This window comes from Nyctibius grandis, chromosome 31 (assembly GCF_013368605.1).
Source record: "Nyctibius grandis isolate bNycGra1 chromosome 31, bNycGra1.pri, whole genome shotgun sequence".
Taxonomy (NCBI): Eukaryota; Metazoa; Chordata; class Aves; order Nyctibiiformes; family Nyctibiidae; genus Nyctibius; species Nyctibius grandis.
The window spans coordinates 320421-343325 of NC_090688.1; the positions used below are offsets into that span (position 1 = coordinate 320421).

The 22905-nt window shown below is 58.6% G+C and overlaps 2 protein-coding genes across 3 annotated transcripts; both read left to right on the forward strand.

Annotated features, from left to right (window-relative positions):
- The first annotated feature begins 5936 nt into the window (after positions 1–5936).
- On the forward strand, positions 5937–16429 carry MATK (megakaryocyte-associated tyrosine kinase). Of its 2 annotated transcripts, XM_068420503.1 has the most exons (14): positions 5937–6175; positions 6269–6484; positions 11155–11211; positions 11430–11543; positions 11695–11810; positions 12128–12347; positions 14327–14420; positions 14520–14585; positions 14742–14841; positions 14933–15017; positions 15195–15268; positions 15378–15573; positions 15939–16025; positions 16164–16429. In XM_068420503.1, exons 3-14 carry the CDS (start codon positions 11203–11205, stop codon positions 16344–16346), a joined length of 1344 nt encoding a protein of 447 aa, XP_068276604.1. In that variant the 5' UTR covers positions 5937–6175; positions 6269–6484; positions 11155–11202; the 3' UTR covers positions 16347–16429. The 2 variants fall into 2 exon arrangements, with proteins under 2 accessions (XP_068276604.1, XP_068276603.1); XM_068420502.1 differs by having other exon boundaries at positions 5937–6484.
- Positions 16430–17541: 1112 nt separating this feature from the next.
- Positions 17542–19202, forward strand: LOC137675002 (complexin-3-like). Its single transcript, XM_068420852.1, has 3 exons — positions 17542–17796; positions 18429–18516; positions 18984–19202. The coding sequence occupies exons 1-3, from the start codon at positions 17642–17644 to the stop codon at positions 19200–19202; spliced, it is 462 nt and encodes a 153-aa protein (XP_068276953.1). The 5' UTR covers positions 17542–17641.
- Positions 19203–22905: the final 3703 nt, after the last annotated feature.

Genomic DNA, 22905 nt, shown 5'->3' on the forward strand with positions numbered 1-22905 from the left:
GAGAAATTCCTAAATGCAAACCAGCTGTTACTGTCACGGGTAGTTATCCTGAACAACATGTTTTATGTCTCAGATTGGAAACAAGGAAGGAAAAAATATCCAACCTCATTGTAAGCTCTGAGTGCAGTTTCAATACTTTTCTATTTAGTATTCAGACAGTAGTGCTAGAATCCTACCACCAAATAAAATTTGTCTCCTCCTTCTCCTAGCATGTTTTTAAAATGCTGACTTTTAGAAAAAAAAAATAAGCAGGAGACTTGGCATGTGCCCCTTGCCATCTTCAAAAAAAACATGTAATGCATGCAGAAAAAAAAGAAGAGAGATGGCTAGAAGAGCAGAGGGTGAAGGAGGTGGAAAAAAGGACAAAAAAGATGCTACCTAATACTGATGATACTGCGTGTATGTCACGGTTTAAAGCTGGGCCAGTTATTAAACCTGTGGCAGATGCCCTCTGTTATCCCCCCCCCTCCCCCCAAAGGGAAAGGGAAAGGGAAAAGGGAGAGAGGCTTCCGGGTTGGAAAGTTAAAACAGTTTTAATAAACTATAATAATGAAAAAAAAAATAATAATAATAATAGAAATAATCAAATATATACAAATATATATACAAGACTTCGGAATGCCACCAGAAAAGGAGGTGACACGTGCTGAAGAAGCCCCACCATATAATGAACTACCAGAGGATGAGAAGCAGTATGTCCTGTTCACCGATGGATCCTGCCGTCTTGTAGGAAAGCATCGGAAGTGGAAAGCTGCTGTATGGAGTCCCATACGACGAATCACAGAAGCCACAGAAGGACAAGGTGAATCAAGTCAATTCGCAGAGGTAAAAGCCATCCAGCTGGCTTTAGACATTGCTGAACGAGAAAAGTGGCCAAGGCTGTATCTTTATACTGACTCATGGATGGTGGCAAATGCCTTGTGGGGGTGGTTAAAACAGTGGAAGCAAAGCAACTGGCAGCGTAAAGGTAAACCTATTTGGGCTGTTGAACTGTGGCAAGATATTGCTGCTCGGCTAGAGAAACTAGTCGTGAAGGTACGTCATGTAGATGCTCACGTACCTAAAAGTCGGGCAACTGAGGAACATCAAAACAACCAACAAGCAGATCAGGCTGCTAAAGTGTTCCAAATAAATTTGGACTGGGAACATAAAGGTGAACTATTTTTAGCTCGGTGGGCTCATGACACTTCAGGTCATCAAGGGAGAGACGCAACATACAGATGGGCTCGTGACCGAGGGGTGGACTTAACTATGGACTCTATTGCACAGGTTATCCATGATTGTGAAACATGCGCCGCAATTAAGCAAGCCAAACGGTTAAAACCTTTGTGGTATGGGGGACGGTGGTTGAAATATAAATATGGGGAGGCCTGGCAAATTGACTACATCACACTCCCTCAAACCCGCCAGGGTAAACGTTATGTGCTTACCATGGTGGAGGCGACCACCGGATGGCTGGAAACATACTCTGTGCCCCATGCCACTGCCCGGAACACTATTCTGGGCCTTGAAAAGCAAATTTTGTGGCGACATGGCACACCAGAGAGAATTGAGTCGGACAATGGTACTCATTTCAAAGGATATACAAAACCAAGATTGAGCTCCCCTGAAGTCAGCCACGTCACCACCGGCACTGCAGGGCAGGCTCCGGGAAGGCCCAGGCTGGGCCTAGCAACGGTCGAGAGCTGTATTCAGGGATGCACGGATCGGGATCGGGGGCAGCAGGAAAACAGACGGAGTCCTCCTTGGACACCAGCCATAGCAGAAAAGGGCACGACCCTCGTGATCCCCCCCCTTTATACCGAGAATGACGTGTGTGGAATGGAATACCCTCGTTGGTCAATTTTGGGTCACCTGCCCTGTCTGCTCCCCACTGCAGCTGCAACCCCCCTTCGGCTCTTCACTTGTAAGCAGTGAGGAATTCATCAGTGACCTTGGTTTCTCTAAGAATAAGTACAGCAAGAGCCTTACTGCACAACATCCCTACCGGTGCCCCAGCGATAACTACAAACTTCGGGCGTTATCAGTCTTGGAGGCAGACACTGTCTGCAAACATGCAGTTACTTAGAGGAGACTTAGCTGAAAGCAAAAATCACTGAAAGGAAAATCGGCCTGGTTTAGGCCAAACCAGGACAGTGTATAAAATAATGTTCATATCGTTCCAGTTTTTATCTCTAAAGAGGTCCTGGGTTAGTCTGATACTTTACATTTTTAAAAACTTTTCCTTGAAATAGTGTGCTGCAGGTAGTTTTAAATTGTACTAATCTCTACAGAAATTGCACCGTTGTGTAAAAGTGAAGTTGCCTGTAGCAACAGTTCCTTTCCTTCTGTCATGTCTCCTTCCCCTCCCACTCCCTTGCTCTAGAAGAAACTCTTCCTGCAGCAAAACAGGTAGGCAGTCAGGTACTATTAAAGAGAAAAAACAAAACCAAACCAAACCACCCTCTGGTATTGTGTGTATTCTTTATACATTTTCTTTATTACTTTAGATTTCTGCCCTCAAACTGGAGGCTGTTTCTAGCCTGACCTGAAGTGACTGGAACTGCCATGTTTTGTTACACGGGTTTGGGTTTTTTCCCCCAGCCCTTTTGGAGCAGGGATCGTGCGCTGCAGGGGTTACTGCCCGGGAGCAGTGACGTGGGTGCAGATGTACAGAGACACAGCTGCTGCTTAGAGCCTTTTTGGTGGTTTTGGCAAAGCTGCCCAGGCAGACGTGTGAAGGACGGACTGTGACACGGCTTTAGCGTTGTCATAATGGTACCTGCAAAAAGAGTTCGATGGGGAAAACCAGAGTTGAACGCTTTTGTTGTTCTCTGTGATGTTGCCAGTTAGCCAGCGATTGTCACAGGCTTCAGCTTCATGCATGTGTTCTTCATTAAACTGCAGTTTCAAATCACTCTTCACATTCCTTCAGGCTTTTTGGAGTATTTTGAACAACAGCTTTTTAGAACTTACTGAAAAACATTATTTCTGCATTGTTTATTGTCAAATAAAGCTGTTTCTTCTTTAAGTACTTTTTTGGGGGGTGTAAAGCAGGTTCTGTTTTAATATTCTGGGTTAAGAGTTATAAGCCATACAAAAATATATATTGGAAGCGGGATGCATTTCAGTGCTTCCATAGATGTTTAAATAGATGCATTGTTGTATTTAGTACAGTCCAGTGTGTTCTGAACTGAAAGGTGCTCACAGCTAGCTGGCTATGCTGGAGCTGCTGCCGTCCTGTACACTCAGTGTTACCATAACCTCACGCTGAAGCCTTGACTCTCATCTTCCTTTTGCCATGCAGTTACATCCTCATCTGTTTCTAGTAAATCAGAAAGACTGGGAAGTGTTGAAATGTTGTGAGCAATTTCTAGCCTTTTACCTCCGTCAGATCAAAAGAGGATGAAACGGTGCCTCCACTCCAAAAAGCTTCCCTCATTAGAAATTGGGAAGTAAAACCATTAGACGCTGCCGCAAGTGCTGCCAGAGATGAAAGCCAGGTTACGATACCAGATATGGAAGAGTTTAACTGATGTAGCGGTCCCCGTTCAGGGTAAGTGACATCGATGCCTGTAAATACCAAGAACCCAGATGTGGAACGTGCCTCTAAGTGCTGCATGTCACCCCCCAAGACAGCCATGACATGCAGGCCCAGACACTGCAGCGAAGGCCTGATGTACCCACATAAAACAGCTGCCACAGCAGCGGGGTTTGGGTGTAACGAAGCGAGGTGCTCGGCTCTAGCAGTGCATCTGCCACTCGTCCTTTGAGCATGCCCAGCCTGCTTCTTGCTGGGGCATAAATTCATGCATTGCTGTTTGCTCTGTGAGGGTTTAGTGAAAACATCTTTTCTGCCCACGCTGCTCCTTGGGGCTGCTGGGGATGGAGGGGAATCCCTCTTGGAGGCATCAGTCTGGCTCCTAATGCAGTGTAGTGTGTGGGTGTGCAACAGCATCTGAACCCAGTGGTGTGTACAGCTGCTTGGAGCGGGGCCAGGTTAAGGCATCGTCTAAAGCTCCAGCCGTTATCTAGGGTGAAACACCCTGTCAGATGATCCTCGGTCCAAATGACCCCACAGCGTTGTAAATCTTTGCTATGAAAAGGGGTGTTTAAACTCAGCGATGTTCTCCAGATGCTGGAGGCTGGATGTCAGAGAACGGGTTAGACAACCCATGCTGCCCTTGGGAGCAGCGGGAAGCACGCAGCCCCATGGGACACCTGGGGTTGCTCAAGGTCGGTGTTTGAAACCACGACAGCAGAGTTGCGCTCTGGAGGTGCCTGTTTTCCCTTTGGCTGCAGACAGAGCCAGAAGGGACCTGGGTGTTTGGCTTCAGATGCTAAAAGGAGGGGTAAAACAAGTCCCCCCATAGCTGTTGTGGAGGCAGGGTAGGGAAGAGCTGTCTGCTTCTGTGACATATTGCCTTTTTCTGGTTCCCTTTTTAAAGTCTTGAAATGCAGGGCAGATCCCTCAGGCTGAGGAGGCTCATTTCTGGTGAATCCAGCTGTATTGTCAGCGTGGACTGAAGGGAGTTGAGGCGACAACAGAAAGCCCGCGGGCTCTGGGCCTGAATCTGCGCTGAGAAGAAAGGAGCTGGTTTTGCTGTACGAAACGTGCTGCTGTTCCTAATGAATATTGTTGCTCATCCTTCATCCTTCCTGCTCCAGCCTCTGCTTCCTTGGATAATGTTCATCTTTCATCTTACCAGGAACTGCTTAACAGCTTGTTCTGTAGGATGTTGCGCTGGTGACTGTGAGCCTGGCTGTCCCTGACCCGAAGGAAGGATGCCAGGAGGTATCTTCAAGACTGACAAGTGGTTAAAGCCTCAGCCTAGGACGTGAGAAAACCATTTCCCGTACGATTGCATGTTTACCCAGAAACTTCAGAAGTGCCACAAAATCTTGATGTTTTGACTCACTGTAGGCTGCTTTGGTGACCCAGCTGTACCACGCTGAACGGGGCCGTGCAGTGCAGGTGTCTACTTTGCTGCACCAGGTAAGGGAGGAAGACAGTTTTGAGGATCAGTGTGTTAAAGATCGAGGCACTGACTGGGTGGTAGGTACCCAGATGGGTAAAGGGGGAGACCAGCTCTGGCAGTGGGGGTCTTTTTGCTGGCCACACAGTAGGACAGGGAAAACCCATTTATGAAGTCTGAGCAAGTTGTTCCCTGTGTGTGATGCTGAGTTCTTTGGGCCATGGTCACATCCTCAACAACAGCCGGATGTGGCAAAACCCAAAAGTACAAAACTCCGTTTGTTGCAGAGAGTATGTGCAGGCTCCAGGACATCTGATGCTGAGCCCCAGGAGCATGGTGTAGGGGCTGTAAGGATGTACTCTTGTGTTTATTCTCGAGCTTGAACAGACCTGGTGTCTAAGGATCCATCCTTACAAATCCAGAGGACAATGCAAAGAGTGCTCCTGGGGAAACACGTCCCAGGAACCCTATGAACAGGCTGGCTCTGACGGCGTGGGGAAGTTGTTTGTTGATGGAAAAATATAGCCCAGAGCTGAAACTACTGGCTAGTTTGGAATAGTTTTCTTCTACACTTGCCTTTGCCCTTGAATTGCCAGTATTTTCTTGAAAGCTTAGACACCATTTTATTAAAACAAAAAAGTACACACAAAAAAAAACAAGACCCCTGAATGAAGTATGGTGTTTGCCTGGAACTGCATTTTCTTCGTTTTCGCTGTTTTGCTCAGAATATCGGAAATGTTGAATGTTAGTGCAAAACTGGTCTCCAGTTTTCTGGCTGGGATGATAAGCTGCGGGGGCGATCCTTCCCTCCCCACTAGCTGCGGAAGCTGGAGGGCATAGATAAGCCTTTGACAGTGGTGTTCATTTAAGGGTCTCTCTGCAATTAGCCATTCCAGCCCATGATGCATCTGCATGTTCATCCCCTGCAGAGCAGCGAGGTGTGGCCGGGCTCTCCCATCAACCTCCCCTCGGTCTCACAGGAGTTGGTGCTGAGACAGGATCAGGCTCCAGGGTCCGTGGTCCCACCACATCCTCTCCTGAGTCTCAGTGTCCCTGGAGAGCTGCTGCCACCATGGGCACCCGCTCCTCGGGCAGCTATTCTGATCGAGGCCGCAAGAGCAAATCTCCCTATTTGTGTAGTGGATCATTAATTTTCTGTGAGTGCCTCACAGTGCTGCAGGATATAGAATCTGATCATCTCCCGTTCATTTCTAGTGAGGGTGTGTACTTGTGCCCTCAAAGGGTAAAAGTTGTTTTAAGTGTTGTCAAATAATGAGTCACCTCTGATTAACGTGTGACTGCGCGGGCGGCAGGCGCTAGGACCTCTGCACCCGCAGCCCTCACCGGACGAGAAATCAGGAAATAAGGCAGCAGCTCTTTCTGGGAGCGGGCCCTTGAATATAAAGCTTTGCTGCTCCGTATGAAAGAGAATTTACTCTCCAGGAGTTCAGGAATCTGCATCCAGGCTTAGCTGTGAGCTACCCCGAGTCATCATTGCCCCCACGGCCCTGCGTGGACGTCGCTGGGAGGTAAGTGCGAGGGCCTGTGAAGGGGTGCTGGGAGCAGGTGACATGTTGTCTCGTCTGCCGTGTCAGTGGAGAGGGATGGACGTAGCGTTGTAGCGTTCAGAGCGTTGTGGTCAGTGGGGAGATGGCCGGGTGCCACCTGTTTGTCAGCAGAAGAGCTGTACTTGCTGGTTGGCCAAGCGACCCTTAGTGCGGCCGGGTGTTTGTAGAGAAGTTCCCGGCCCGTGTTCCAGAGGTGTGTGCGCAATGCGGCCGGCTCCGATTTCAGCACAGGGGTGCGGTGTGTCCCGTCTTCTGCCGCCGTGCTGTTGGGTCCTGGCAGCTCCTCTGTTGGGGTAACTGTGCGCTGGAAACAAGCCTGGGCTCTGTTCAGGTTTGGGGTGGCTCCACCAAACCCCACCGTGTTTCTGTACTTCTCATCCTCATTGCAAATACTCAGGTTAACCGATTTTAAAAAAGTGTAGAACGGTTCTAAAACAAAGAGGGGGGCAGATATCTCCTCCCAGGCTTTCTGCCCATGCCTTCTGCTTGTGGGAACATTCATTCCAGTGATGGGAACCACATGAACCAAACATCTCCAAGAACAAGCAGTTGCTCTAGGACAAGGCATGAGAGGGGCACCAGGAGGAAGGCAACTCACTGCCGTTGCCCGCTGGTGGCTGGGTGGAGGCACTGGCGGGTCTCCAGGCTCTGGTGCCCGTGTGGGGAGGCACGTCTGGCACTCCGCGCACTGGTGCCAGCTGGGCAGAAGAGAAGCCAGGCCCTTGGGCACTCAGAGTGGAGGATCAGTCCCTTCCAAGCACCACCTGCTGCCTTCACACGGGGACAGGACTGAGCAAACAGTTGCTGCTTTTCACCAGAAATTACTGTCCTGGAGCAGCGGAAAATGAAGGACCAACTGCCAGAGCCACTGTTGTCCTTCCTGGCCCAGCCAGCATGTCCCTCCTCGTACCAGGTTGTACCACAGTGAGGGGTATGGAGCGGACCCTGTCCTGAAGCTCCATGCCCACGAGGTCCTCACCCACCCTGGCAGTGAGCTGAGCTACATCCAGTCACATCAGACTTTGGCTGTGCCTGCTGCGGAACAGGCACGGAGCTGCTGCCTTTGTATCTCTGAGTCCACCAAGACAACACGTGTGGCACGGATGGGCTGCAGGACGAGAGGGTGTCTGTGCCAGCTAACGATGGCTTCTGGAACAGATAAAACTGCTGCCGCTAGTATTAACCTTGCAATAGCTGCAATTGTCCCTTTTTTGTTGTTGTTCTGGGTAGGGACTGCACGGTAAGTCCGCAGACCCTCGCCGTCATGGAGACAGTCTGAGGTTTACCACCGGTGATGCAGAGGAGTGACCATGACTCACGCTCCAAAAGAGGAATAGAGCAAAGACGGTCATCTGTGCTCCGAGGAGAGCCGAGTGAGCCCCCGCACCCCTCCCAGCCCAGCAGAGCCAGGGACACTTTGTCCTGCTCTGGCTAGAAGTTTCCGAGAGGCCGACAGTGGGGTTGCCAGCGCTGTGTCCCAGCCCCGCGTTGCCCTGCCCAGGCCCTCGCGTTCACTGAGCACTAAGAAAACCAGCGCATGAATGAAATCACCTCTCCCCCTCCTCAGACATTTCTCTGGGAGCCGACGCTTCCCTGGCTGTTTCAAGGTCTTGGAAACAGAGGGGAGCCCCGAGCTGCTGGGATGGCTTCACACTATCTCGTTCTCTGGTACAAAGGAGCAATGTGGGCACAAAGCAGCTTCGCCAACAGGGGACGTGGGTCTCATCGGATGGCGTCTTTGGCAAAGCTGAGGAGCGTGAGTTGTGAGCACTGAGAAATCCCACCTTCCTTTAGAAAAGGAAAGAAAGTGTCTGCCATGCAGTGACAGAGAAATTTCAACTGCAGAATGGATCTGGAGGAAGGGTGCTGAAATCAGAACAAAACCTACTGAAACCATGACTTGACTTTTAAGACCGTGGTGGGTTTGGGGATGATGCTGTGGTACGGGATGCACAGCAGCCCAGGCGGTGCCACTGAGGACACAGGCTTGGTGTCAACCCCACAGCGGGTGGGCTGTCCCCCTCTCCAGCACCCTGGGCTGCTAAGGCGGCAGGAGAGGCTTTACCCACTGAGTCCCACCATCCACAATTTCAGTTGTTCAGAGCATTAGTGAATGGAACCCTCTGGGAAACTGCCCTCAGGGATAAAGGAGCTGAAGAGAGCTCGTGGCTCTTTAAGGACATTTTTCTTAGAGCACAAGAGCTCTCAATTCCTGTATGTTAAAAAAAAATCCATCAAGGAAGGCAGGAAACCAGCATGGCTCAGGAAGGACCACCTGGTCAAACCGGAGACAGGAGAGCTGGTGACAACCAACATGGAGAAGGCTGAGGTACTCAATTTTCCCCCCACCTCAGTTTTCAATGGTAATCTCTCTTCCCATGTTTCTTAAGCCCCTGAACTTCAAGGCAAGGACTGGGGGAACAAAGTCCCTCGCATTGTAGGAGAAGATCAGTTTCAAGACCATCTGAGGAACCTGAACATATATAAGTCTACAGGATCCAAGAAGATGCAGCCCAGGGTCCTGAGGGAATTGGCTGATGTAGTTGCCAAGACACTGTCCATCGTATTTGAAAAGTCATGGCAGTCAGGCAAAGTTCCCAGTGACTGGAGAAAGAGAAACATCACACCCATTTTTAAAAAGGGTAAAAAGGAGGACCCTGGGAACTACCAACCAGTTAGCCTCACCTCTCTGCCCGGTAAGGTCATGGAGCAGATCCTCCTGGAAGATGTGTCGAAACTCATGGAAGACAGGGAGGTGATTAGAGGCAGCCAACATGGCTTCACTGAGGGCAGATGGTGCCTGACTACTCTAGCAGCCTTCTACAATGGAGTGACTGCATCAGTGGACCAGTGAAGAGCTACAGATGTCATCTACCTGGACTTCTGTAAGGCCTTTGATATGGTCCCCCACAACATTCTTACCTCTAAATTGGAGAGCTGTGGGTTTGAGGATGGACTGTTCGATGACAAAGAACTGGCTGAATGGCCACACCCAAAGAGTTACATTCCAAGTGTCCAAGTGGAAAGCAGTAACAAGTGGTGTCCCTCAAGGGTCCATACTGGCATCAATAGCTATTTAATATTCTCACCAGTGGCATGTATAGTGAGATTGAGTGGACCCTCAGCAAGTCTGCAGATGAGACCAAGCTGAGCAGTGCAGTTGATTCACTTGGGGGAGGGGATGCCATCCAGAGGGACCTTGTCAGGCTGGAGGAGTGGGCCCATATGAACATCACAAAGTTCAACAAGGCCAAGTGCAAGGTCCTGCACCTGGGTCAGGGCAATCCGCAATATCAGTACAGATTGGGGGGATGAATGGGTTGAGAGCAGCCCTGAGGAGAAGGACTTGGGGGTGATGGGTGGCGAGAAGCTCACCATGAGCCGGCAACGTGCACTTGCAGCCCAGAAAGCCAACGGTGTCCTGGGCTGCATCCCCAGCAGCGTGGCCAGCAGGGCGAGGGAGGGGATTCTGCCCCTCTGCTCCGCTCTCCTGAGACCCCCCCTGCAGTGCTGCGTCCAGCTCTGGGGCCCCCAACAGAAGAAGGACACGGAGCTGTTGGAGCGAGTCCAGAGGAGGCCACGAAGATGCTCAGAGGGCTGGAGCCCCTCTGCTCTGGAGACAGGCTGAGAGAGCTGGGGCTGTTCAGCCTGGAGAAGAGAAGGCTCCGGGGGGACCTTATTGCAGCCTTTCAGTACTTAAAGGGGGCCTATGAGAAAGACTGAGAAAAGACTTTTTACCAAGGCTCATAGTGACGGGACGAGGGCGGTGGTTTTAAACCGAAAGAGAGTGGATTTAGCTTGGACATAATGAAGCAATGTTTTACAATGAGAGTGGTGAGACACTGGTCTAGTGAAAGATGTCCCTGCTTGTGGCAGGGGGTTAGGAACTAGGTGATCTTTAAGGGTCCCTTCCAACCCAAACCATTCTGTGATTCTGTGATCCTCCCATGGAGGTGACACTGGGGATGAAGGGCTCCAGGAGCAGAAAACCCACAATTTTGAATTGGAAAGTGGTCACATGCATCCCAGTATGACAAGTTGGGGGCAGGTGGAGCACAGGGACCTCAAGAAATCATCCCACAGACAGCGGATGTGACAATCCCACCCTGCCCATCAGTGTCTCCCCTGCGGTGGGCAGCCCCTGCACCAGCCCTGCTGTGTCCCGTGTCAGTGAGGCCCCATGGCCGGTGCCCCGTGTCAGTGAGGCCCCATGTCCGGTGCCTTTCGTGGCCCTGATGACTTGGAGCTGCTGAAACAGAGATGAAAAAACAGGTTCCCGGTAAAAATGCCCACGGCGGTGGGCTCCTGTCGTGCCAGCAGTGCCAGCGGGCGGTGTGGAGCACATCTCTGGATTCCAAGGCAGGGAGAAGGGGCAGGGGCCAGGACAGCTGGGTCCTGCTCCCACCTGGCTTTGGGACAGGAGCATTCCTGGGGCACAGCTGGCGCGGGCAGGGGTTGCAGCCTGCCCTAAGCCTTTTTCTCCCTCCTGTGGTGCGGGGCTGCCCCTGGTGATGGGTGGACTTGCAAGGAGCTGCGTTGGCCAGAGAAGCCCATGAGGACAGCAGCGGTGGCCTGGGACGGGCCAGCTCAGCCTCATGCCCCCACAGCCCCCTTTGGTTTCTTCTCTGCAGGTGGCAGCAAGAGAGGACAGGGAGTCCCTGATGCGCTGACAGCCAACCATGTCCGGGGTGAGTGGGGCTGCCACAGGGATGCCAGCACCTCCCCAGCCGACATCGGGGTGGCATGTCCCCCCAGGACCACTGTGGAGTGCAGTGGGGCTTGTGCCCAGTGCCCCTTGTTGCCAGCCAAGGCTTCAGATGGTCCTTGGGGCTGGTCCTGATGGCTGTGGGAGGTGGAGGGGGGCCAGCTCTTGCCGTCCCTGCTGACGCTGCCTTCTCCCTTGCAGAAACACTGGCCCCCTGGGACGCAGTGCGTCACCAAGCACGATCACACCAAGCCCAAGGCTCAGGAGCTGGCCTTCCGCAAGGGTGACGTGGTCACCATCATCGAGGCTGTGGAGGTGAGCCCCATGGGCGCCCAGGGGACGCGCGGCCCCAGGAGAGCACGGAGGGGACGGGACCCCAGTGCCATCAGTTGAGCTGCCAGAGACAGGCTCCCCTTCTCTGCGGGGTCCTGCCTTCTTCCCTTGCTCTGAGGCCCTCTCGCCCCAGGGCAAGGGCTGGTACCGCGCCAGGCACAACGAGACGGGGCAGGAGGGGCTGCTGGCGGCCAGCGTGCTGCGGGAGCGTGGTGCCATTCGCGTCGACCCCAAGCTCAGCCTCATGCCGTGAGTACAGCTGGGGGGGTCCCAGGGGGGCCAGCGACCCAGCTCAGCCCCCAGGAGCTGCGACAGCAGATGAGTCCAGTGCTTCACCCCAGCCAGGATTTGGGTGGGCAGTGGGGGGGCAGGGCAGCCCGTAGCCATGCCCTGGCGATGGAGGGGTTGGCTGGGGCCAGCGCCTGGCTTTAAAGACCCCCAGTTGTGCCCACCCAGCTTGGGCCGACCTCACAGGGAGGGTTTTTATGCAATGGGGTCTTGGCGGGGGCTTTGCTGCGGGCACTGGGGGAAGCCCCCCGGCATGGCCCCACCACCCCTCTCCCCAGCTGGTTCCACGGGAAGATCTCGGGGGTGGAGGCGGTGCAGGAGCTGCAGCCCCCCGAGGACGGGCTGTTCCTGGTGCGTGAGTCCGGCCGGCACCCCGGCGACTACGTGCTGTGCGTCAGCTTCGGCAAGGAGGTTGTGCACTACCGTGTGCTGCACGAGGGGCACACGCTCAGCATCGACAGCCAGCAGTACTTCTCCAACCTCATCGACATGATCGAGGTGAGCCCCCACCCCGGGCAGCGAGCCCCCATCCCCGGGGCAGTGAGAACCCCTCCCCGGGCAGTGAGAACCCCTCCCTGGGCAGTGAGCCCCCCTCCCTGGGCAGTGAGCCCCCCTCCCTGGGCAGTGAGCTCCCACCAGCGCCGGACCGAGGACAAGAACCTCGCAGGGTCACACGGAACAGTGGCAGGTCGCCGTCTCTTTCTCCTGAGGTTTTCCTTGGGTTTCATTACCTGGTGTAATTCTCTGTCGCTGCCAAAGGCTCGTGTTTCCCCCTCGCTCTGGGGTGCAGGGGACAGATCTGGGGTGCCCCAGGGGCATCCTCTGCCGTGAACCAGCCATGCTGGCAGCAGCCCCAGTCCCTGCCCAGGGCCGCGTTTTCCCCCCACTCCTGCTCATTCGGTGCTTCACGCAGCAGTGGGGCTGGGGGCATTTTGGAAAAGGAAGATCCCAGCAGCCTCCGCCAGCCCTGAACCCGAGATGAGGTGCCAGGCTTTGGGGCGTTCCTCTCCCCTCTGAACCCCCCTCTCTCCCGCTGACCCCACAGGGCTCCCGGGCTGCTCTGATGGCTCTCGCCCTCCCAGCGAGCTCTCCTCAGGGTCCACCTTTGCCCTGGCTCGTAGCTGCTGCCCATCTCCGCTCTCATCTGTTCTCCTCATTTAGACACAACTTCTGCTTTCGAGCGGGTCCTTTCCCCCCCTCAGCTGCCCCAGCCCCGCTCTGTGACCGCGGCGGCCGTCCCACCGCTTCCGCCCCTTGTCGCCTCCGCAAACTGCCCTCGGCTGCTGCAGCACCCGCTGGGGGCTGTGACCCCCTCAGCTGCCGTCCGGCTCACCAGGAGCGTCCTGTATCGCCCGTGGTCCATCACGGTGTCTCCCTGGCCGTGCCTGGAGGGCAGCAAGTCTGGGATATGGGCTGCGAATCGCAACACTGGGGGAAACACAGTGTGTCTAGACGTAGGGATTGAGTGCACCCTCAGTAAATTTGCAGATGACACCAAGCTGGGTGGGAGTGTCAATCTGGACAGGTTGGATAGATGGGCCGAGACCAATGGCATGAGGTTCAACAAGAACAAGTGTTGGATCTTATACTTCGGCCACAACAACCCCATGCAGCGCTACAGGCTGGGGGAAGAGTGGTTAGAAAGAGACCTGGGGGTGCTGATCGACAGCCGGCTGAACATGAGCCAGCAGTGTGCCCAGGTGGCCAAGAAGGCCAATGGCATCCTGGCCTCTATTAGGAATAGTGTAGCCAGCCGGTCTGGGGAAGTGATCGTCCCTCTGTACTCGGCACTGGTGAGGCCGCACCTTGAATCCTGTGTCCAGTTCTGGGCCCCGCACTTCAAGAAAGATGTTGAGGTGTTGGAGCAAGTCCAGAGGAGGGCGACCAAGCTGGTGAAGGGTCTGGAGGGTCTGACCACCGAGGAACGGCTGAGGGAGCTGGGGGTGTTTAGCCTGGAGAAGAGGAGGCTCAGAGGTGATCTTATTGCAGTCTACAACTACCTGAAGGGAGGTTGTAGTGAAGTGGGAGTCGGCCTCTTCTCCCAGGCAACTAGCGATAGGACAAGAGGACACAGCCTCAAGCTGCACCAGGGAAGGGTCAGGTTGGACATGAGGAAGCATTTCTTCTCAGCAAGGGTCATTAGCCATTGGAAGGGGCTGCCCAGGGAGGTGGTGGAGTCACCATCTCTGGAGGTGTTTAAGAAAAGCCTGGACATGGCACTTAGTGCCCTGGTCTAGTTGCCATGATGGTGTCAGGGCAATGGTTGGACTTGATGATCCCAGAGTTCTCTTCCAGCCTGATTGGTTCTGTGATTCTGTGTCGCGCTGCCCAAGCTGGAGGTGCTCTGGGCCCCTCGAGGGTGGCGATGGTCGTGGGGTCCCATGGAGCATCCCGCGGCCGTTTCCTGGCTCCACGCCCCAAGCCTCAGGGTGAGAGGTGGCATTGCCACATCACCTCTGTCTGTCCATCCCTGGCAGCACTACATGAAGGAGCAGGGAGCCATCTGCACCAAGCTGGTGAAGCCCAAACCGAAAACTGGGATGAAGTCGGCCGAGGAGGAGTTGGCCAAAGGTAGGGGATGGCAGCAGAGGGTCGTGGTCCAGCTTTTGGGGACAAGGCAGCATGGCCCTGCCGGTGGCCCCTGCTAACCTGCCCTGTGCCCATGCCCAGCCGGCTGGTTGCTGAACCTGCAGCATCTCACGCTGGGAGACCGCATCGGGCAAGGCGAGTTCGGAGGTAGGTGAGAAGATGGGGTTGGAGGTTCCCTGGCTGCGGGCTTCCCCAAGTGGTACCCCCTGACGGCCCCTCCCCATCCCATGTCATGGGGGACTCAGCCTGGGCCGCGGGGGGTTGGGTGCGTGGCTGAGCCTGACCCCCCACATCCCCTCCCAGATGTCCTCCAGGGCGAGTATATGGGGCAGAAGGTGGCCGTGAAGAACGTCAAGTGCGATGTGACTGCCCAGGCCTTCCTCACTGAAACGGCTGCCATGACGTGAGTGTCCCGTGGAGGGATACGGCCCAACCCTGCCCCGGGACCCAGGGACAAGCAGGCATCCCCTCGACCTGCATCCCCTCCCTTTCAGGAAGGTCCGGCACAAAAATCTGGTGTGTTTGCTCGGCGTGATCCTGCACAACGGCCTCTACATCGTCATGGAGTTCATGAGCAAGGTGAGAGCACCCAGCCGGTCCCCAGCCAGCAGGACCCGTCACTGCTCAGATTTGGTGACAAAATCCCCGTTTGGGAGCTGAGTTGGATGGATGCCGGGCGCTGCAGCCCCCGCAGGAGGCAGAATCTCCAGCCAGCCCCGTCCCGTTGGTCCTTATGTGTTTCTCCTCCTCTGTCAGGGCAACCTGGTGAACTTCTTGCGCACGCGGGGCCGGGCGCTCGTCCCGACCCAGCAGCTCCTCCTGTTTGCTCTGTAAGTCCATCTCCCTCCGTCCGACATGGGGACCGGTGCTCTCTGTCCCCCCGGGCAGCCTCAGGGGACACGCGGTGACACCCTGCTCTGCCTCGCTCGGCCGTGGCAGGGACGTGGCTCAGGGCATGGACTACCTGGAGTCCAAGAAGCTGGTGCACAGGGACCTGGCTGCCCGCAACATCCTCATCTCCGAGGAGAACGTGGCCAAAGTGAGCGATTTCGGCTTGGCCCGGGTCAATCCCAAGGGCGCGGACGCCACTTTGCTGCCCGTGAAGTGGACGGCCCCGGAGGCCCTGAAACACAACGTGAGCGATGGTGGGACAGGAGCAGGGGCCAGGGGTTCCTCCTGGAGCAGCTCAGCCCCTTGGGTCCCCCCTGCTCACCCCCCCTCCTACCGACCCCCCTGCCCCATGGTGGCTGCTGGCACGTCCAGCCCCGCACCGGCCGAGCTCCAGGCTCTGTCCTGACCCGCCCTTGCCCCGGCGCACAGCGGGAACTGGGGCAGGATGGGCCCAGCGCCGTGCGGGTGATGGGAAGGGAGGGGGGTCACACCCTGGGGAGCTGGGGGTGGTGGGGGGCAGGCGCTGCCTCCTGTCCTGCCCTCGGGGAGGGATGGGGGCCCAGCTCAGCCCCCGGCTGGCTTCAGCCTCCCCTCCTCTTGTCGCCGCAGAAATTCTCCTCCAAGTCAGACGTGTGGAGCTACGGGATCCTCCTGTGGGAAGCCTTCTCCTTCGGCAGAGCGCCCTACCCCAAGCTGGTGAGTGCTGTGCTGGAGGACACTGCGGGTCACCCCACTGGCACCATGGGATGGAGACGTCCCACTGTCCCTTGGCCAGAGCGAGCCCCTGGTGGGGCAGGGACAGGGGGATCCCAGCTGGCTTCTCCATCCTGCCAGAGCCTGAAGGAGGTGACGGAGCTGCTGGAGCAGGGGTACCGCATGGAGCCCCCCGAGGGCTGCCCGCCCGCCATCTATGCCCTGATGAGGAGCTGCTGGGAGCTGGAGCCAGGCAAGCGGCCATCCTTCAAGAAACTCACGGAGAAGCTGCAGAAGGAGCTGAAGAACCTGAGGGACGTTTAACCCCTGTCCCACTCCCGGGACCCTTGGCCAGGAGCCCCCCAGACTCACCGGGTTTGGGAGCGGCACGGCAAGGCATGGCTGGGCGTTGGGGTGGCCCATGGTGCCGCTCGCTCTCGGTGGAGATGGGGCAGCAGCTGCGGGGGGTGTCTCCTCCCCTGGGGCGCCCAAAGAGGAGGCAACAGCCTCCCTCCCTCCTGGCACAGGTCCTTCTTCCCACCACACAGCCCAGAGAAGGTTCCCACAGACTCAGCCCCACGTTGTGGGTGCTGCACATGGGGTGCCTTCGAGCTGCCCCTCCTGGTGACAGGGGACAGGACAGGACATCTCCGCTCGCTGGAGGATGAAACCCCAACCCCGGCACAGCCCCGCTCCAGCCCCCCGGCCCTGTGCGGGGACGCTGGGTGCAGCCAGCTAAACCACATGGATTTGGGCTTTTTGATTAAACTGAAAAAATTAGTTCAACAGCATCGTTAAGCCTCCGGGCTCAAATTAGGCCTATCCCTTGCTTGGGGCCTGGCAAAGCACAGGGAAAGGCTTGGGGGGGCGGGAGCTCCGGCCGTCAGAGCCCCCCGCGCGCAGCCTGGCCCCTCTTCCCTCGGGGATTATTCTTTTAATCAGAGTCTGCAGGCGAATTGCTTGCATGTAGATTACGGGAGTGGGGCACGTCCCCCGGCAGCAGGAAGCCCCCGGCCCCGCCGGCTCCCGAGCAATCTCGATGTCTCGGTGGAGCCGGGATTAACGGGAGCACGGGGCCAGACGCGCGTGTGTTCGTGCATGTGCCCCTGCCCACCACCTCATCTTCCTTCCAGCCCTTTGACCCTCCATTGGGTTTCTTCTCTCGTGTCTCCTCTGTGCCCAGTTCTTGCACCTCCAGCCCCTGGGCAGGTGTCGGTGGCTCTGGGTGCCCAGGGCGCAGGGTGCCCCCGGCAGGATCCGGCCCTGATGGTGCTGCTCCATCGGAGCCCGTGCAGTGCGGGGGGGGGGGTGTCTTTCAGCCCAATCCGGGGTGCTCTGGGGCTCAGTGGTTCCTTCCACCTCCCCATCGTCCTGATGGGGCAGCACCCCGCTGTCCCCCCACCCCACCATCCCCCCCAAGCACCCCTGGGTGCAGCGAGTGGTGCAGGAAGGTCTCTCCACTCCAGTGGCTGTGGCTTCCCCTCCTAATGCCTTAATCCGGCCCTGATCCGTGGTGCCCCCGGGGCAGCCGGTCCTGCTGACCTTGCAGGCGCTGGCCCTGGGCAGCGACCCCGTGGCGCCGGGCACCCTGGGGTGCGGGCTGCCACAGCCGCCCACCCATGGCCTCCTTCTTCACGGCCACCCTGAAGAGATTTCAGGGGGGCGAGAAGGAACCGCCCAAGGAGCCCCCCAAGGATGGCAAGGAGGCCACGCTGCCCAACGGCATGTCCCGTGAGGAGTTTGAGGAGTACCAGCGGCAGCTGCTGGAGGAGAAGTAAGGCTTCGCCGGGGCTGGGGGGTCACTGGGGTCCCCCATGCACCAGGACTGGGGTTCCACCCGCTGTGGGCTGTCCCCAGGGTGGGATGGGGACAAGGGACAGGCAGAGCAGGTGCCCTTTGGCCCCTTTCTCCACAGCACGGGACGTCCCCATGGGTGGGTGCTACAGGGCTGGAACAGTGGCTCAGTGCACTGTGGGTGACAAAGGGCACCCCCGGGTGTCAGTGCCCCAGAGCGGGGGGTGTCTGGTGCCAGCCCAGCGCCCACGGAGCTGAGGGATGATGGGCCAGCACAGGACTGCAGGAAGGTCCCACCTCCCCGGGTCCGGGCGCTGTGGGGAGCCAGTGGCCCAGCACCCGCAAGCTGAGAGGCCACAGGAGGAGCAAGTCCCTCCAACAGGCACCTTCGCTGAGCACCTGTGCTGGGTGCTGGGGCTGGAGGGGCAGGATGTGGCCCCTGCCCCCAGATCCCCATTGCAATCCTCCTGCAGACCTTTGCATCCCCTTCGCCCCCAGCCCGGGGCTGGCACAGCCACGCTGCCGACAAGGACCAGGGCGGTGCTGGGGGTGAGGTGCTGGGGGGGACCTGGTGGGGTGGGGGGGGTGACACTGCGGCACCCGTGGCTGCAGGATCGAGCGGGACAAGGCCTTTGCGCAGAGGAAGGCGGAACGGGCCACGGTGCGGATGCACCTGCGGGACAAGTACCACCTGGCCCAGGTAAGGACCAGCCGCCAGCGGTGGGACCCCGGGGGTCTTCCCCGGACCCTCCATCCTCCGGGATAGCCCCAGCCCGGTTGGCTGCCGGGAGACGGTTCCTGAAGAGGGCAGCAGACGGCTGCTGGCTCCGGCCGCACCATCCCCGGCCCGTGTGTGTGTGTCCAGCTGGGACATCCATCTGGGACCAGGCAGTCCCGCACCCCCCCGGCACCCCCCGGCATCCCCTCGGCACCTCCCAGCATCCCTTCAGCACCTCCCGGCATCTCCTCGGCAGTCCCTGGCATCCCCTGGCACCCCCCGGCATCCCCCCGTAGCCCCCCGCAGCCTCACCCCACCCCCCCGCACCCCCCCCGCCCCACAGCCCCCCCTGGCCCCGGGGGACCCGCTCTCCCCGTCCCCACCCCACGTCTGGGGGGCGCCCAGCTCTACCCACCACCCCGACGCCATCTCCGGCCCGTCCGTCGCAGGACGAGCGGGACGATGCTCAGCTGCACGTGGCTGGCGGCGAGGTGGAGCTGCCGCAGGAGCTGGCTGCCATGGTGCGCAGCGAGGAGGAGGAGGAGGACGACGAGGAGGATGGAGCCTTCGCCTTCCTGACGAAGCTGCGGGACGTGGACCTGCCGGCGCTGCGGGACCGCGCGCTGGGCACCGTGGACGGGGTGAAGGAGAAGTGCGCCCTGATGTAGCATCGCTGCCCGCCCTGCCAGCGGGTGACACCGGCAGGGCTGGGCTCAGCCCTTGCCCCCCCGCTGCCCCCCAGCAGTGATGGGGTGCGGGTGTTACGGGTGCCATTACCTGGGGGTGGGGGTCCCAATACATGAGCTGGGGGTGGGTTTTCCTCCCCAGAACCATTCCCTGTTGCTTTTCTGGGTTGTGCCGGGTGGGTGCTGGGATGCAGGACGCCAGCCGTGCTGGCCAAGCCCCTCCCCATGGTGCCCCTGGTGTGAGCCTCTGGACGGGGCGGGCGGTGGTCCCTGGTGCTCCGTCACCCCAGGAACCAGCCCCAGGGCCTCACGCACCATTTGGCTCAATAAACACAGCATTTGCTGGCACCGGTCTGGTCTTCCTGCCATACCCCCCCGTCTGCATGAGCCCTGTCCTGGCGGGGGGCAGGACATGATGGCATCGCTGCAGCAAGGCTGCCCATGTGTCCCCCGAGCCAGCAACCAGCCGCCAGATCTGTCCCCCCCCATCTGTGGCAGCCCCCAAGCTTGGCCGCACCCCAGCAGTGCTCGGGAGCCAGCAGGGCCCTGTGCCCCCCCCAGGGCATCCCTAGGGGGCAGCACCGGCGGGGGCGGGGGGGTGTGTGGCAGCATTTAACCCCGCCTCAAGCATCCCCCTGCCAGTACAGGCAGCAAGGGGGCCCCTTTGGCCAGGGCCAGGGTCCCCCTCTGGGGCCTTGCTCCCAGCTCCCCGGCGCTTGGCAGCGGCGCTGGCTCACACGCGGGCGCCACGGAAGGCCAGGGGCTGCTGAGATCACTAATACCTGCCTATTTTAGTGAGGTCTAATCTGCCTGAGTCGCCTGTCCCCGAGGACTAAGCTAGCTGAACCCTTGTGAAAGGTACCGCCGGCGCTGGCCCCAACGGCACCTCGCTGCCGGAGCAGGACCCGCCGGGGGAGTCACGCTGTGCTCGCATGAAAGGAAGGACGCGCTGAGCTGCCTCCGTCCTCCCCACGCCGGGGCCATCTGCTCCGGAAAGGCCTGTGGGGACGGCCCTGCCCCGGGCTGCCCACGGCGCGGGCGGCAGGGCTGGGAGAGGGCAGCCAAATCCAGCCCAGGTGGGCAGGGAGTTGTGCCACAGAGCTCATCACTGTCACAAGAGCCACAGGTCTCAACTGCCCCAGCTGGAGCACCCAGAGCTGCAGGAGCTCCAGCAAGGAGGTCCCTGGGTGCACGAGGTGCTCGGTTTCCCCCCAAGCACCCACCCCTCCGGGTACCAGTCAAGGGGCTGGTGGCTGCTGGAGCATCCCAGGGAGCGTGTGACAGTCACGGCAGGGCTTGACACCTGGGAGCATCCTCGTGTTTGGTGGCGCCGCTGTCCCTGCCATCCCTCCCATCCCCACCATCCCCGCTGTCCCCGCCATCCCCGCTGTCCCCGCTGTCACTACCATCACCGCTCTCCAGCCTTTCTTCAGAACTTGCAAAATCTCCCATTTGGGCACAAAAATCCACCCATGTTGCATGGGATGGGGCCATCCGTGTCCCCACCGGTCCCCCAGCCAGGTCCCCGGGGCGGCAGCAGCCACGGCACCCAGCGCAGCCCCATTCCCACCCTACATCCCTGCTCTCCGCAAGGCTGGGGCTTGACACCGAGTGCCAGCCACAGGGACGGTGGCACCAAGGTCCCCAACGTGCCCCGACACAGCAGGCCCCTCCATCCCCGCTCTGCACCGGCGCCCCATCCCGCCCCGAAGGGCAGCCTGGCTCCCAGTGCTCCCAGTGGGGCTGCGCAGGGGTTCCCAGCGCCGGCTGGGATTCGGGTCAGGACCCTCCGCCAGGTCTCCTTGGCTAATCGTCCTGCCCCCCCCCGCTGCCACCTGCCTCCCGCTCAGCACCCTTTTGGGTCACCCCTGCCGCCTCCCCGCCTGCCCAAGGCCTCTTAATGAACTAAAAAAGTGATAAATCCCCGGCCGAGCTGGTCACGTGAGGCCGGTGGCCCCCGGCCGCCCCCCGCCCCGACCCCCGCCCCCGGCCCCACCGCCCCGTAAGCTGACGCAGCGTCTCTAAGCGTTAGCAGCTTTGCCCGCTAATAGGATTAGGGAGGTTTAAAACTGTCATTTGAGTGAACTAAACCCCCTGATACTCTGCATTGCACCTTCTTAACCAATTTGCCTTCAATTAGGGTAATTGGGAAACTAGCAAAGAAGTATAGCATTAATATTTTAAAGTGATGAAGCGATTACAGGCCTTGGGCGAGGAAGCAAATCAATTTGCTATCTGCTCCTAAAAGGCAATTATAATCATTTGGCAAATAAGCCTGCTAGCCCCCCCCGGCCAGCCAACACCTTAAGGCGGCCAGCAGGGCCACCGCGCACGCCGGCCGGCAGCGCCAGAGCCGGGCAGCCCCCCCGCTCCCAACACCAGCCCGGCGCCCCGGGGACCACGGGTCCTGGCACGGCACCTGCCAGGGCTGTGGGCACACCCTGGGGGAAGCCACCAAGGGCCACTGGAGCGGGGGGACCCGGCTCCTGCGCCTGCCGCGGTGGCTGGTGTGGGCATGAGTGGGAGCAGCGAGTCCAGGTGCCCGTTTGCACCCCTGGCCCCGCGCGTCGACCCTGCGCCCAGGCATGTCCCCAACCCCCCCTGCACACCCCTGCTGCAGGTGGGGCCCTGGCAGCGCTGTATGGCGTGGAGGTGTCATCCCATCCCCAGGGGCTGTGTGGCCCCCAGGGGCATGTCGCACCATCCCTGGCCTGGGGTCAGCCTGTCCCTGGGGTGGTGGCACGCCATCCCCAAGACAGCATCACGCTGTCCCCAGAGCGGTGTCAGACCAGGCAGGAGGGAACCCGAGATGGCCTCGGGGCTCAAACCAGGGCGCAGAGGTGGCTGCGGGGTCCCACCAGCAGCAGCTCCAGTGGGGAGGGCACAGACCCTCATGGGGCCAGCAGCCACCCAGCACAGGGTAGGGAGAGGGTCCAAAAACCCCGCGGTGATATTTGCCATACGAAAGGGGAACGTGGCGAGGAGAGGAAGGGAGTGGGAGGAAGCCGAGACGGCGGCCAAGGCAGCAGCGTTTGCAGGTGGCAGGAAGAGGCTTTTTGGGGAAAGTAAAAGTGAGCGGAGACAGAAAAGGGCAAAACGCGCCTGGTGGGACAGTGGGGTCTGGGCAGCACCGAGCACCCCCACCCCGAGTACCCCAGGACCCCCATCCTGATGTTCCTGTTGTCCCCAGGCCAGGGTCCCTGGGGTGGCAGTGGGAGGGGGGAGCAGAGGGATGGCGTTTCTGCCCCCAGCCCAGCTGCCCCCCCCCCAGCCAGGGTCCATGGGCAGCCCCCAGGGATGGTCCCCATGGCTGGACCCCACAGCTGATCCCCACAGGGTGTCCCCATGCCCGGTCCCCTTGCTCAGGCCCATGTCCATGAATTATCCCCATGCCTGGTCCCACGGATGGTGCCCAATGCCTGCTCCCATGGCTGCTCCCCGGGGCTGGTCCCCATGGCCGGTCCCCATGGCTGATCCCCACACTTGTTCCCCCTGCTCCCCATGGCTCTTCCCTGTGCCTGGTGTCCATACCAGGTCCCCAAGGCTGGTCAGGATGCCTGGTCCCTACACCCGGTCTCCACACCTGGTCCCCACACCCAGATCCCATAGCAGGTCCCCAGACCCCATACCTGGTCCCCACATCTGGTCCCCACACCCAGACCCCACACGCAGACCCCCTGCGATG

Bases quoted from the DNA above. Each gene is read 5' to 3' on its own strand.
- LOC137675002 (XM_068420852.1), top strand. From the start codon at position 17,642: ATGGCCTCCTTCTTCACGGCCACCCTGAAGAGATTTCAGGGGGGCGAG. The intron at 17,797-18,428 runs GTAAGGCTTCGC...CCGTGGCTGCAG, and splicing joins CGGCAGCTGCTGGAGGAGAA to GATCGAGCGGGACAAGGCCT. The intron at 18,517-18,983 runs GTAAGGACCAGC...CGTCCGTCGCAG, and splicing joins ACAAGTACCACCTGGCCCAG to GACGAGCGGGACGATGCTCA.
- MATK (XM_068420502.1), top strand. The intron at 11,811-12,127 runs GTGAGTACAGCT...CCCTCTCCCCAG, and splicing joins CCCAAGCTCAGCCTCATGCC to CTGGTTCCACGGGAAGATCT. The intron at 16,026-16,163 runs GTGAGTGCTGTG...CCATCCTGCCAG, and splicing joins GAGCGCCCTACCCCAAGCTG to AGCCTGAAGGAGGTGACGGA.